Genomic DNA, 15,861 nt, shown 5'->3' with positions numbered 1-15,861 from the left:
ATTGTCAAATAATATCAATCTTTATCTAGACTTTATATCCTTTAAAATAGGTGATGGTAGTGAAATTACCCTTTTCAAAAAGCTGGGAATGCATTTTCTGAAATGCATTTAGAATTTATTTTTTCTTTGTCTGGAACATTCTTCCTTTCACCTGCTGAATTCCTGATTATCTTTAGATCTCAATGCGAACATTGTTTCTGTAGGAAAGCCTTCTGTGATAATCCGTTTACAAGGTCACATTCCAAGTTGTAAGTTTTCCTAACACTATCTGAAACACTTGTAATTTCATAGTTGTTTATGGAATTATTTAGATATTTATTTCCTATTAGCACAAACAACAGAAACTACCTGATCTGCTCATCATTGTACCTCACTGCCTACATAGTATGTATTTAATAAGTTTTTAATCTTTTGAGCAGATAAATAGTAAGTGAACAAACTGTCACAAAAATCACATACTGCATTTGTGCACATGCTTAGTCCCCTGCAAGACTTTATCTTCTCTATTTTTGATCTTATTGTCAGTCCCAACAGATTTAATAATGTACCTTTAAAAAACATTTTAGTATCTCAGATAATGATGACTTCTACACACTCTCTGTAACAATTTGTCTTAGCTTTAAAAAATTTTCCCGATTATCTTCATACATTTATTCACCCAGTTGAATTTTATAGTCATTTCTCAAGTTAAAAAAAGAAATGTGTGTGTGTGTGTGTGTGTGTGTGTGTGTATGTTTGTGTATTGGTATATTGGTGTTTGTTGGTTTGGGGGAAAGAATTGTTTTAACTTTATAAATTAACCTGAGAGATTGTATACTTACAATAAAATATGCAAGCTTCTTATTCAGCAGTTTGGATAGGTAGCTTTTATTTACTTGAATATTTTTGATTTTCCTCAGTTAACTTTTAAACTTTATTCATCTAGAACGTTTCATGCTGGGAAAGAGTAAACTTGGCAGGTTTGGGTCCATGTCTTTAAAAGAGTCTGCTTAGAGGGTTGTCTCTGCTGGTATCTGGGAATTTAGGCTTTGAAATGGCCCCTGTGATGCCATGCGGTAAGGTTATTTGGTGTGCCAAGGGTACCAAATTTCATTGTGCCAGCCTACCTAGACTTTTTTTTTTTTTTTAACCATATGGTTTATAGTGAGCATCTATTTTCCTTCTGGGATTTTTTAATATTTGTGAAAAGTGATCTGATTATGATGGCAGAGAATGCCTATGTGACCAACCTGTGAAAATCCTTGAACTTTGAGTCTCAAGGAATTTTGCTGGCTGAAAACATTATCCACACGTTCCTGCATTTCACTGTTGGAAAACATTGGAAGCCTAGAGAAATGCTTTTCCAGACACCCCCTGATGTCTTTTCTTCTTATTAGTTTTATCAGTTTGCATTTCTTCTTTGGGTTTTTCCCAGTTGTCCCAACTATGTCTTTTTCATTTATTGACATTTATTTTTATTATATCTATATTTATTTATTTTTAATATATGTAATATATATTATTTATTGTCATCATATACATACCATTATACATTTATTTTTGTCATATTACATTGATCAGATCTTCCAGAGCAATGCTGAATAATACAATTCACTTAAGCAAAGTTTGCTTAACTTCAATAGGATAGTGATAGTGTTTAAAATTAAGTATGTTTTGGGATCCCTGGGTGGCGCAGCGGTTTAGCGCCTGCCTTTGGCCCAGGGCGCGATCCTGGAGACCTGGGATCGAATCCCACGTCGGGCTCCCGGTGCATGGAGCCTGCTTCTCCCTCTGCCTATGTCTCTGCCTCTCTCTCTCTCTCTCTGTGACTATCATAAATAAATAAATATTTTAAAAAAATTAAAAAAAAATTAAGTATGTTTTCTACTGTCTTTAGCTTGATACTCTTTAATATGTGAAGGAAATATCCCTCAACATCTGGTTTATTTAGAATTTCATCAGAAACACATGCTACATTTTATTAAATGTCTTTTTTGGCATCTGTTGAGGTAATCAATGCTTTTTTGGTTCTTTATTGTGATAAATTATTATATGTATTTAAAAATCATTTAAAAAGAGGCATGCTATAACCAAATATCCTGAAGATGGGAGTCTCCCACTTTAAATGTTAATCTCATCCAGAATATGCCCTCACAGAAACACCAAGAAGTATGTTTGACCAAAAATCTGGGCATCCCATGGCCAGTCAAGTCGACACATAAATTTAACCATGACAGTGTCACGGATGTAGTAAACCTGCCTTAGCCACCATTCTCGAGAACACTTGATACTCATTTCAGAACTTTCGATCTCCTTTTTCCCCCAAACTGGCATCACTTTCTCCTTTTCCTTCATCTACCAAACACCGCTTGTTCTCCTGACTCGCTCCAATGATCTTTTTATTTCTTTTGTCTTTAATTATGTTTTGTGTAGGTGTTTCTTGGATGTGAGCTTTTGTTTCTTTAACTCAGTGGAGGATTTTCTACTTTTTCCCTTTTCTCTTTTCATTCTAAGTAGAGGATACCTAAAATATAGCTAGTGGCCTTTATTTATTCAACAATGATATATATTAAATATAAGGCACTGAAATAAGTCCTGACAATATAAACATGAATAGCATGGAGCTAGTTTTCTGGTAGTGAAAAGCAGGTAATAAATGGTTATAACATAATGTAGTACTGTACTAGAGGGCTGGAAAAGTACTTTGGGAACCCAGATGAAATGCTAATCGTTATCTTTTATCATGTGGACTCACAGAGGATTTTATCAAAGGAGTCACATTTTTATCTGGTCCAAAATGAGTAACCAGGCAAGTTAGCAGCTGCAGGCTGAGGGAAACATTTTAGACTGAGTGAATGGACTATAAAAGTGCAGAGTTACGGACAAGAAGAACGTGTTTAGGAAATGTGACAAGGTCTGTGTACCAACAATGTATACCTGTGGCTTATGAGGGTTTGGGAAAGAAGAGGCCTGCAAGAGGCATCCTAGAACTTAAAATACGTTGTATGCCATGCTACACATTGTAGCTTTATCCCTGTAGGCAGTAGAAACCGGCAGAAGCCTTCACCGGAGGGAGTGACCGATTCTTATTTTTCAAGGTAATTCTGGGAATACTCTGGAAGTGGCCTTCAGTAGGGAGAGAAAGTAGAAAATGGAAAAATTAAGGAGGTCATTGTAACAATTTAGCTGAGAGATTCTGAGTGCTTGGTTTAGGTAATGAAGAGAGAATGGAACCTGAATTTTTGAGGAGGTATTTTTAAAGTTGAATCAACAGAAGTTCATTATAGTTTCAGGGAAGGAGAAATTGGAGCAGAGGAGGGGTTGACGGAGAATGAACATGCAGAAGGTATGAGGAAGAGGGAAAAATTCATTGCAACTCTCAAGTTCCCAGGTTAGAAGATGGAGTGAATGTATGTTCATGAATTAAAATCGGAATCCAGGGGGATCCCTGGGTGGCTCAGCACTTTAGCGCCTGCCTTTGGCCCAGGGCATGATCCTGGAGACCCTGGATCAAGTCCCACGTCGGGCTCCCGGCATGGAGCCTGCTTTTCCCTCTGCCTGTGTCTCTGCCTCTCTCTCTATGTCTGTCATGAATAAACAGATAAAATCTTTAAAGAAAAAAAATCAGAATCCAGTATGTTAGGAAAGGTGTAGAGTTGAGTTTTGTATGTGCTGCATTTGAGGTGCCTTTGGAGCCCCTGGAAATGCAGATCTGGAGAATGGAGAAGGGACTCAGGCTACAGGGAGGCACATGGTCCTCAGTTTGGTGCCAACCATGAAACCACGTGAGAAGAGGCAAGAAGTTAGAGTATGTGTAAAGTTAAAAGGAGGTGTAAGAGTGCTGACATACTTTGCCTTGTAAATATTTGATTGATTATTTGTATTACTAATGGACTCATATGAAGCAAAAGAAAAGGCAACATTTTCCTGAGAAATCTGCAAGATTCCATTCAAGTTCTCACAAGTAAACTGTCTGTCATATATCAAAACAGGTTACTTAGGTGGAATCCTCTGTGTAGAGCTGCGTGACTGAGCAAGTGAGCTAACCTATATTTGACCCTCAGTTCTCATCTATAGATAACCCAGCCCCATATGGTCTTGCTGTGTTCACTCTTGCTTCACTGCAAGGAATGCTCTTTATAGTGGTCACAGAGATTTTTTTTTTTTTGTCAACTAATGTGACATTAATCCCTGTGTAAGATCTCACCTCTTTCCTTGGCCCCTGCCAACCTCTCTTACCTCATCATCTCTTACATCTCTTCTCTTTACTTTGTCTCCTCAGCTCTGGCTGAGAGATCCTTCTTTCTGTTCAGGCCTTAGGGTCTATGTATATGGTAGGTACTTAATATGAAATGAATGAATGACTGCCTTCTAGGTTTGCTGTGAACAATAAATGTGAAAAAAATACGAAGAGCCTATTATGTGCCTGGTGCATTAAAAGTATGAAACAGATGCCACTTTTGATCATTCTTGTCCTTGTGTTACCTACCTATAATCCTGATATTTCTCCATATTTTTTTAATTCTAATTTACCTTTCCAACTCTTTCCAACCAGCCAATTTATTGTCTTCGGTTTTTACATCCTCACAGGCTGTAGTCCATGTGTGTTGACATCTCTCTTCATTTGGCACTTGATATGATTTTATCTGATTCTCTGGGCTTTTTCATATGTGTATTCTCCTGGGCAACCCTATTTCTTATTGTACTTAACTCATTATATATGGATTCCTGGTCTTAGAGGACACTGAGCATATAACAGCCTTCCTGCATGAAATTCTCAGGAGAATGGGAATCCTCCGGGGACTATGTCCCAGGACTACTAAGGGATTCTTACAACTCATAAAGTACTCTTCCTACTACATTATTATTATTATTATTATTTTTAAAGACTTTATTTATTTATTCATGATAGAGAGAGAGGCAGAGACACAGGCAGAGGGAGAAGCAGGCTCCCTGCCGGGAGCCTGATGTGGGACTCGATCCCGGGACTCCAGGATCGCGCCCTGCACCAAAGGCAGGCACTAAAACCGCTGAGCCACCCAGGGATCCCCCACTACTACATTATTTTGTGGATTTGGAATCAGGAATTTGTTAATAGTAGCCAATACTTATTGAACACTAACTCTGGGCCAGGCAAAGTCCTAAAAGCACTTTACATAAAATACGCAACTTTATGATTTTGATTTTATGAGTAGTCCTTATACTTACTGACTTATCAAGGGTCACGCTGTTAGTGACTTGCAAGTTAGGATTTAGGCCTGGGTGGTCTAATTTCAGATTCCTACCAAAAGTATAGTTGACTATGCTTTTGTATTCTATAGTGCTCCAGGAGCAGTTCCAGAGTCATAGGATTTTTATCTTTTAGTGTTTAATTTTAAAAAATAATATGCAGCTATAGGTTTTTTTTTTAATTCCAACATTTCTTCCCTACCATTCTACTTCACCATTTGGAGCCTAATTTCATGTAGGACAACCAGTGTTAACAATATTTTCAGATTTTTTTCTTTATTATGTCTTTTTTTTTTCTTTTTTCTTTTTCTTCTTCTTCTTCTTTTTTTTTTTAACCTCCGAGTGATTCTCCTCTCAGCTTTTGTCTTCTGAAAATCCAGCTTAGGGGCACCCTAGTGGCTCAGCCGGTTAGCCATCTGCCTTTGGCTCAGGTCACCATCCCAGGGTCCTGGGGTCGAGCCCCATATTGGGCTCCCTGCTCAGCAGGAAGTCTGCTTCTCCCTCTCCCTCTGCTGCTCTCCCTGCTTGTGCTCTCTCTCTGTCAAATAAATAAAATCTTTTTTTTAAAAGTCAGCTTATTCCTCATTAGTTGGGGAAAGGTAATAGATGGTCAAAAGATTGGCTGTCTATTACCTAAGTTGATCCTTAGAGAAAGGTATTCTATCTCTGTCCCAGACAAGCTTCTAAAATTAATTAAACTCTTACTTGCTTGGGACCCATTTACATTTCTGAAGGAGACCTACTTCTATTCTACAACTCGAGGCTGATGAATTCTTCAAGTTCCCAGGACTGAAGCTGTGATTTGACAATCCATGTGTGACTGTATCACCTTGATGTTCAGAAAAAAGCAGGCCTTCCTGGCTAAGGAAGTAGGGTGTGATGCTCTTTCCAGTGCATGGCTTTATGGACTCAAGAATCTTGTGAAGACAGTTTTGTTTTAGATCCTTATGTTTTCTCTACTTCTCTGTTCATGAAGAACTATAATTTTTAATCAGGAATACAAAAATACTGCTGTGGAAGTGGCCATGCTTTTCAGCATGCAGCAGAACATTTTCCTAAAAAGTGAGGTCACCAGAAGCATGGAGCAGAGAAATCCCAGATGGCACTAATATTTGATTTCATTTTTAGCACGCTCATATTCAGCAGATGGATTGGAAGGCTGACCTCTCTGACACTTCTGCATCACTGCCTGCTACTCCAATTGCTTTTGCGAATGTTTTTTCATAAGGCTTCTCCTGGTACCTCAGAGATTGATGCCTGGTCGCCCGCCTGTGTTATGCTTCATTACACCAAGGCTCTGTGTGGTTGAGAGTTGCTGTATTCTATAAAAGGGGAAATCCTAGCTCATCAGTATCTCAAACTTTTCCTACACTCTCTCAAATTGCTTGTAGCGTGTTGAAGAGCATCATCTTAGCTTCCTCCATATACCTCTGATTTATATCAGTTTTTTTTTTCGTTCTTTTCTAATTTTTCTGCTTTCTTCTGTGACATAGGTAAATTATGAGTAATATAAAAAATCTTCTAGAAATGGCTAAATTGATGATTTCCAACAATCTTATTATATTACGGTGAATATTGTTGAGTTCCATCTCGCAGAGAGGACAGACCTGGACTAGAGTGCCTGACTCTGCCATTTCCCTTAGACTTTAGTATTAGCCTCAATTTCCTTGTTTGTAAATTAGTGATATTCTTAGTGCTGAGTAGTCAGGATTGCCATGAAGGTTAAAGTAACAAAAGTTGTGTGGTCATCATAATATTGGCACAAAATCACTTTGGTTATGTTATTTTTTGCTTAATCTTATGTCAGTGATGATCGTTTGCATTTTGCTTGTTTTCTTTTGCATATGCAGGTAATAAAAATAAAATATAAAAACTATAAAAGTAAAATATAAAATTTATTTGGATTACAAGGAAAGCAAATTGTTAAGGAGGAAGTTTTTACTGACCAGACGATGTTTTGTTGCAAAACTTTTTATAAAATTATTTTCACTTTTATAGGTCATGACATCATCCACATACCTATTTAGAGATGGCTTCTGTGGGAATGAAGCATTCTCTGCCCCTCCCTCCCGTCCGCTCCATCTAGTTTATATTTCAGTGATGGCGGCTAGAGAAACTATCACACAGCATGAATATCCAGCAGGTTTTTGTGTTTTTCCTGGCAGGTTGACCTATGTGGCCATTCTGTAATGTTCTCAGGGAATCCTCAATTCTGAGGAGGATTAGTTTGCTTAAATCCTTATGTGTTGCTGCTTTGCACACAACCAGATTTTGGTATATATTTTAATGCAAAGCCTACTTTTGGCTTAGAGAACATTGCATATTTAATAGCCTTTTTGCTTGAATCAGATCTCTACCCAATGTGATGTTGATGAATTTAGGTTTTAGATGATTAAACTGCTATTTGGTTGTGAAACTTTCTTTAGGAAGTTACTTTTTTTTCCCCTTTTTATAGATCAAACATAAGGCCAGACTATGCAGACTCCAATTTCCATGAGTTCAAGATGCACACCTTCAATCGGGTTACATCCTGCAAAGTCTGCCAGATGCTCTTGAGGTAAGCTCGCAGGGTCCCGTGTTTCAGTTTAAAGGAGCTGGTATAATTGCTCCATGTTTCCTACTTTTCTAATATCCCAGCCAAAATGTTTGGAAGTGGGGAGATGGCCTTGACAGTTTTGAGTCCACAGACCTTTCCTCAGCCTTGTGCCTGGATCCTTCCTTTGGAACCAGGAAACCCTCTCCCTCTGCTAAAAGACTTTGCAGAGCACTGTGTTCCCCTGTTTTCTTTCTTTTGTGATTCCATATAGGCAGATTTTAACACCTTTTAACATAATCACTCTCTAATTTTACCTTTCAGAGGAACATTTTATCAAGGCTATTTATGTTTTAAGTGTGGCGCGAGAGCACACAAAGAATGTTTGGGAAGAGTAGACAATTGTGGCAGAGTTAATTCTGCTGGTAAGTCATGTTTATTGTGATTCTGCTTTTAATTAGGATATAAAACTTGATAAACATAATTAAGGTCTAATTTACTCTCAATATGTGTTTATTATGACATCTCTGCTTTTGAAACTATCATTTATAAGGATAATTAAAAAATTGTTCAAAATTCCTGTGACTTTTACACATACCTGGGAGGCAGAGGCCTTCAAGGGGCGTTTGGAAGGTTTTGTGCCACTCATTTCATTCAGCCCAGCCCCCGAATCTCATTAATGCTGTACAAACATAGCCAAAGCACACAAATGAAAGGACAAAAATAGAAAAAAATATTTTTCACTTCTATCTTAAGTCCTTAAATTTCTCCCTTGTTCTCTTAAATATTCAGCTCAGAAATGCTAATGATGCCAGAAGTAAACATCACACAGACTAATTCATGAATTAATGAATTGAATACATTGTCATTTTACAGCATTTAACGGAGAGCATATATCCTTTGGATTTTATGTAAATATTTTCCCCCTTGGTTTTTAAAAATAATGCTCCATGACTGTTACATGAGCCAGTTGCTAAGACTATTGGCAATTATGCATTCAATAGCCTTTTGCCTCTTTCTGCTCCTCTTGGGCTCTCTTCCTCCTCTTTCTTTTCTGTCCTCTTTATTCTTTTTCTTTCTTCTTCTTTCTCTTTGTCCTTTTCCCCTGAGTTTCTCTTGTGTTTTATCAATAAGACCTTTCAAAATCAGTAAAACTTTTTGAACAGAAGAAAGGGATCTTTAACAGCTTGAGTTCAAAAGGTAGCCATGTCAACCTTTGATTTTCCCAAAGGAAAAGGTGGACATTGAATTATTTTGGATAATATGAAGAAGAGTGAAGCAGAATAATAGCTCATTTCAGAGCTGAGTTCAGAAAATGGGCAATTGTAGAAAAGGTGTGAACCCCAGTAGAGGACTGGGATCACAGCACATTCCTCTCACTCTGCTCCTTCAGTAGATGGTTTTTAAGGTTCCCATGAGCCATGAGCTCCCCATGCCAGGAATGGGTTAGTTGGAAGGATCCTGGGTTAGTTGAGCACCTGCACTGGGCTCTCTGCCAGGCCCTTCCTGCACAAACTCGTTCAGTCCTCAGGGCAGCAGTTCCCATTTTCTGATGGGAGACAGACTGTTCACACAATTGACGCAAAGTCTGCTAAGACAAGGAGACAAGATTAGCACCCATTAATGTTTCTGAAGGTCAGAGACAGTTTACAAAGTTGTAAAATATAAAAGAAATGTTATCTATTATTATTGTTATTCTTCAGTTGTCCACCTGATACAGTTATACAGTTTATCATTTAAATTTTTGTTGTTCTGTCTTTATTTGGCCCAACCTTTCATGTCTTTGAGGACAATTAATATGTTCATGGTAGGGCATTTTTTTTTTATTAACTACCCCCCCTCCCAGCCCTGTCTTAGGAGTTTGTCTGTGAGAAATGTGAAGTGATCTCATAGTTGGCATGGTTCTTGCGTTCTACTGGAAGAGTCCAAGAGAGTAGTTGAGAGTTAAGCAGAAATGGTGGAAAATCTCACTCTGCCCTTTGCTAGCTGCACAAGCTTGGGGGTGTTACTTAAGCATTCTGAGGTTTTGTTTATTCTTCTGTAAAATGGAAATTAGAGGATTATCATGAGGATCAAATGAAATAATGTTGATGCTTAGCACAGTGCCTGGGCACAATAAAAATTCAGTGCTTTAATCCATGGTGCTGTGATGAGAAGCATAGGTTTTTGTTTCTTTAAAGGGATGGGTGTAATCTGTATCTTTGCTGTTGTTTTTATGATGTGAAGCAAATGTGGATAGAAGAAATGTGAACACCAAACTTTGAGGTGATAAAAATGAAGGATGCGAAAGGACTTTAAATTTTTAACTTTTACTTGAAAAAGTCAATAGGAAACAGTTGGGAATTCCTGGTCAGGCAGATAAAAAAGCGGTGCATTACCTATTCCCAAGTCATCATTCCGTTGTGCTCCAGCCTTCAGTGAGTAACTCTGGATCAGGAGACTATGTGTGATGGCAGTAAAGCCCGAAAGATCTGGAGTCTTGGTCTGGTTTGAATCCCTCTCCACAGCTTACTCACTGGGTGACACTGGGACCAGTTACTTAAACTTCCTAAGTCTTAGTTTTTTTTTTTCCCCCTTCTAAAATAGAGGATAATAATAATGCCTGTAGCCTTTACATGTTTATTTTCTTAAAACAAATGCAAAGTACCAGGTACCATTCCAAGTATATTTCTGCCATCAACTCATTTAGTCCTGTGCAAATCCTTTATAGTTGGAATTACTGCCATTCTTATCTTACATATAAGAACCCAAGGCACAGAGAACTAAGTAACTTGCCTTAGTTGCCTAATCAATAGAGCAAAGATGCAAATCCAGGCCGTCCAACTCCTGAATTTGTTCTTAACCTCTGAGTTCTGCTCCCAGTCCTGTGAAGTAGCTATGAGGATCTATGGAAATGTCTTGAACGCAGAGTACCTGACCCTTAGAAACAACCGTGGTAAAATCATGAGTTTGGTTTTCTCTGAGAATGAAAGAGATTTTCTAATTCTTACTTATTTTTATTTTTATTTTTTTTAGCAAAAACATGTAATTCAATTAAATTAGTAACTACCAAATGTGTTTAGATTTCAGTCCTTTGAAGTGCCGTGAGAAATTCAGGACTCCCTGGGACCATGTCTGCCCTTTCCTGTGGAATGTCTGAGAGCTGGAAGATTTTGGCACCCACCTTCAGTTCTAGGACCTTTTATTTTAAGATGAAGAAACTGAGTCATAAAAGCATGAAAATAAAGTAACTAAAAATAAGGCTATTATGCCCTGCAGATTATAGATAACACTTACTTAGATATCATTTATTACAAGCAACCTCATTCTCTAAACTGTTATAGAATTCACTATTAAGTAGGAAAGAACATTTTTAAACCTCTGGCTAGATTTACTTCTTGGAGTTTTGAACATAGTTCCCTTGCCCTCTTGATTCTCTGCCTTACATCTGGTGGTGGCCTCCATCCTCCTATTTTACATATCTATGTCTATTTCTCTCCCTTTCTCCCCTTTCCTGCCCAAGATTTTAAAAGACTGATGGCATTGAGTGCACATAGTCTGTTAATTAGTGGTATGAAGTAGGAAGAACCTGCCCAGGCGGCTTCCCTGTTTTGCCTCCAGATTAGGATTTTCTGGGTGGCCCTTAGTAGTAAGGGGCCTTGCCTACTTCTCGCTGTCAGCAGTCCTCTCCCACACTCCTAAACACATGCCCACTCAACATTGGAAGTTATGACATCCAGTCCTTGAACTCACCTGTTCCCGCACTGCTATGGGTAAAGTGTGAGTTTAAGCTTGGCAGGGCTGACGTGAGTGTGGTAAGAGAGGCAGGATTTTGAGCACGTGGGCAAGCTAGCCTTGATGGGTGTTTCCCGGCCAGCAGAGAACCGACACTGGCTTATGTTGTACACAGTCCTCTGTTTGAGGGTCAGGACCTGGATGCAGTGAGAGCTGCTTGCACTAGTTCAGCAGTGTAGTTTTCCATGACTGGTATGACATTTGGGAAAATGTGGAGGTAGAGGAGGGGGAGGGAAGGAGGAAGAAAAAGCTATATCGGGGCCTGGAGACAGTTCCCTGGGGTGGGCCTTTTTCTGGCTGAGAATGTCCCATCAGTTCAGGAAAACTTGACTTGGAGGGTGGGATCAGCTAAATTCAAAGCAAGAGAATAGTATTGATTTAAGGCAAACTCAAATGCTTACATAATCCAGGTTCCCACATAAAATTGTATCCTAGGTGACTTGAGATTGACCTCCACTTTATAGAACTTTATAGCTTTGTTGCCTAACACAGTCCAACTATATTCTCAGGAGACAAAAAGAGATTCCAATCAACTCAGAGTGAGTCAGGAGTTTACTTGTGGTACAGAAAGCTGTGTCTTGTAGGAATGGTTACACTATAAACATTGGGTAGTTGGGGTAGAAGGCAGTTCCAGAAAGTGGAGCATGCCAATATCACTCAGCATTGGTCCAGATAGAGAAGAGGGACTAGTTGAACAAAATGACACAGTAACCCAAGGCCTAGATGAAGGTGAGAGAATCTTCCATTCTACCTTCTAATTGTCAAATGCACTGGTCATCACATTGCAGGCCTCACCTAATTTGACCTTTCTCTTTTATTCGGCACTGTTAACCACTCTCCTTGCCCCTCTCCTTAACATCCTGCCATAGCCCCCATGCCATCCTTTGGATGCCTGATTAATCTCCCTGGCATTAACTATAACCTACACCCAGGTAGATAAGTCACCAGTTCCACGTAAGGCTTTTCTCTTGAACTTTGGATTCAAAATGTCTATCTTCTTCTCTCATATCCCTTCCCAGGTGTCCTGCAGTGACCTCAAATTTCACATATCTAAAACCAACCTCATTAGTCACTAACACAAACTTCCTCCATCTTAAAGGTCCAACATCCATACACTCACCCGAACCTGGGTGTCAGCCTTGATTTACCCACCCCTCTCATCGTCATTCACTTACCTGGTTTTCTTAGTTCTCCTCTGAAGGCTCTCTAGAATCCACTGATACGGTATTGCTGTAGATTAAAAAAATAAAATTAAAATCTCGATTTCACTTGTTTGGGTGACAACAAAAGTTTCCTAACTCCTGCTGTTAATTATACTCTTCCTTGTATGATTTCCAACATGATTTTTATGAAAATCAATTCTGATGATGTGAGTCTACTGCTGCTGTACTTTCTATTCCTTACAGAATAATGTCCAAACTTGGATTAAACTGGAGCCTCTCACTGATAAGAACCATACTTAACTGATACTCTGTTCCCTGGGAAGCCATGGTAGATGGATGAGTGAGTGGATGGACTGACAAACACATGGACAGATTAATGAGTAGAAGTGCGGCACCAGGGTTCCTGGGCTCAGAGGATCACTGTAGTGTTAGACCCAGAAGCAGGAGGCTGTGGGAGATTGGACCAGTTTTGATTCTGCCCTTGTAGACCAGAGCCTGACCAGATATAGGATAAGTGAAATAAAAATCTTACCTGAAGCCCTGCCTCGTACTTTAAGAATGAAAGATGGGAGACTTGGCACACCCTTTGCATTCCTTTCTGGTATTTATGCAAGGAAGGGCTCCTGCCCTGAGCATCAACCATCAGCCTTTTTTTTTTTTTAATTTTATATGTATATAAAATTATATATATATATTATATATTTTTAAGAATTTATTTATTCATAAGAGAGAGAGAGGCAGAGACACAGGCAGAGGGAGAAGCAGGCTCTCAGCAACGAGCCTGTTGTGGGACTTGATCCCAGGAGCCTAGGTTAGGTTATTAAGTTATCAAGAAAAAGAACTAGCTCACAGAACACCTGGTAACAAAAATACCTCAATTTCTAGGGAAATACACTCCCTAATCCAATCAGTCCCATTTTTAGAATTCTTGCTTGCTTCTTACTATTTCTTCTCCTTGAAATACACTCCCTTTTCTCCCAACAGTTCCAAGATCTACTCTTGCTTTATTTCATTTCTAAGCTCTTTGCCAATCATTTTCCCTCACTTTGGCCACCCAACAGTAGTCTGAATTAAATTGTTTCCTAATTAGTTTGTGTGTAGGTTTTATGTATTTGACAATGTTAGGCAACTAAAACATCCCTAAAGCCCTTCAAATCCCACTGGCTTTAATACATAACCATTTATTTTTCACATTTGCACTACTGGCTGCGAGTTCCATGGCCCTCCAAGGAAGCTCCCTTCTAAATAATGGCTTCGGGATCCAAGCTGGTTCCATCTTGTGACTCTGTAAACTCAACACATAGCTTCCTGGATAGCTGCTAATAAAACTTCTGGACTGAAGTGAATAACACTTTTTTTTTTTTTAAATCACACTGTATTGGTTAAAACTACTTAAATGGCCTCAAATTAATTACAGGGGGGGAGGTGGATAGTGTAGTGGGGTACATGGATGGTTTGGTGGGCACAGCTCTCTCTGCCATTCTTCATTGCTTCTGGGAGACTGTATGCTTCTCCACATAGAGAACATATTTCTCATCTTTTTATTCATCCCTCAAATCATTACTCCCTTTTTCCAAAATAGGAATATCTTAGCCCAAACACAATCTTTAATAGTGTTGGAGGTGGCTAGATGCTAACCAATAAGCATGTGAAATAGCTCTCTGGCTTTTTTTTTTTTTTTTTTTTTGTGGAAGTTAAGCCTTTGGATGTTGTCTTCCCTGAATTTAGAAGCCTTTTATTTTTCATGCTCTATCTCCTTTAAATTTACCTAATCTTCATTCATCCTCGAAATAATAATTACTTGGCCAAAATGCAGTGCATTTCTGAATGAAGGAAGTAATACATTCATATTAATATTTGACTATGACAGATTATTAACTCAAGTGCATTTGAAGTATGAAAAAAGGGTGCTTTAACTTTTGTTTTGTTTTTGTATTTATAAAACAAACTATGCAACTAAGAAACAAATTTGAAGGTTGGGTGATTAGTTTATGTCTTAACATTTGAGAATTTGCATGGATATAAAGAGCGGGCAATTTCACTCTCTCATTTTCACTGAACTTGAGTTGACTCCCTCACATTCACCATGGCAACCTCGATGATCAACACGTACATGGCCTCTGAAGTGTGCTGCCAAACTTTCCAACCCTAATAATGAATAGGTATGAACTCCATTATATAAGACTCTCTCAACAAGTCACTGCAAAGCTGATGTAATTCTAGAGTGGCTTGGCTTTCTCACAGCACACCACCGTGAAAGTCTAATCCGAAGCCCCAATTTTGGGGGGACATTTGTGTTTTTCCCCTGCTGAAACCCTGTTGTTCGCTTCTTATCCTGACATTGATCAATATAGCTTGCTTTGCATCCTCTCAGTTTAAACAAAGAAAGTAGCACCGGAAGGCAAATATTGCTGGAGCAGACAACTTCGGTTTAATGCATCTTTTCCTTTAGTGGGAATGCAAGCCTCAGCTGCTCTAATATTTAACCGAAGCAGGTCCCCATTTGCTTCTCTGTTTAATCGCTCTTTTATCTAGGCCAGCTGCTGCTCCTGCTGCTGCCATAGCCATTCCTAATTGGAAGCAAGGTGTCTCAGTATCCTAATGGTTTAAACCTGCAGGATTGCTACCTAGACCCTGCACCCCAAATTGGCATCAGAAATAGCTTTTTTATAAATAGTATTGCAGTATTTTATCATAAAAGAATACTGTTTTATTTCTGTCTTCTGCCGGTAGGTATTTTATCAGGTTACTTTTACATGAGCTAAGCCTTGATCCTTGATTTCATAATCAAAAAATGACTTTGGTTCTACTTCATATTAAAGCCTTTCCCATCAATTAGTTCTCTTTCTTAACTTACCAAGAAAATTTTATACTCAAGGGTACTTATTATTCCTTCCACTTAACTATTTAGGTCAGTTTAATGATATATTAATGATTATTAAAGTGAACAGGAAAATATTATGTAGTTGTACTTCTATTAGAACTCCTGAGAAGACTTGAAATCAAAGCCTCTTTCTAAGTGTTATTTATAGTTTTCTTTTTTTTCCAAAATATTGCTGTAGGTCTGAGTGGTGAACATAACATTTGTGTAACTTCAAAATTTGATCGTCCAGCTGTCTTTTAATGTCTCACAAAACTAGCATGTTAGCCATGATAACAAGGCCCCTTCAGAAGCTATACTGG

General features: G+C 38.6%; 1 protein-coding gene across 4 annotated transcripts in view; it reads left to right on the top strand.

Moving 5' to 3' along the window:
- The window catches only part of VAV3 (vav guanine nucleotide exchange factor 3), a 352,499-nt gene that overhangs the window by 217,301 nt on the left and 119,337 nt on the right, over positions 1–15,861 (top strand). For all 4 annotated transcript variants that reach the window (XM_077905669.1, XM_077905668.1, XM_077905667.1 and 1 more), the window contains exons 16-17: positions 7,664–7,765; positions 8,066–8,166. In XM_077905669.1, the coding sequence (XP_077761795.1) occupies positions 7,664–7,765; positions 8,066–8,166 (203 nt within the window). The remainder of the gene's footprint in view (positions 1–7,663; positions 7,766–8,065; positions 8,167–15,861) is intronic.

Source organism: Canis aureus, chromosome 8 (assembly GCF_053574225.1).
Source record: "Canis aureus isolate CA01 chromosome 8, VMU_Caureus_v.1.0, whole genome shotgun sequence".
NCBI classification, from domain to species: domain Eukaryota; kingdom Metazoa; phylum Chordata; class Mammalia; order Carnivora; family Canidae; genus Canis; species Canis aureus.
The sequence above is the reverse complement of the archived record's forward strand: the minus strand, read 5'-3'. Positions and strand labels throughout refer to the sequence as shown.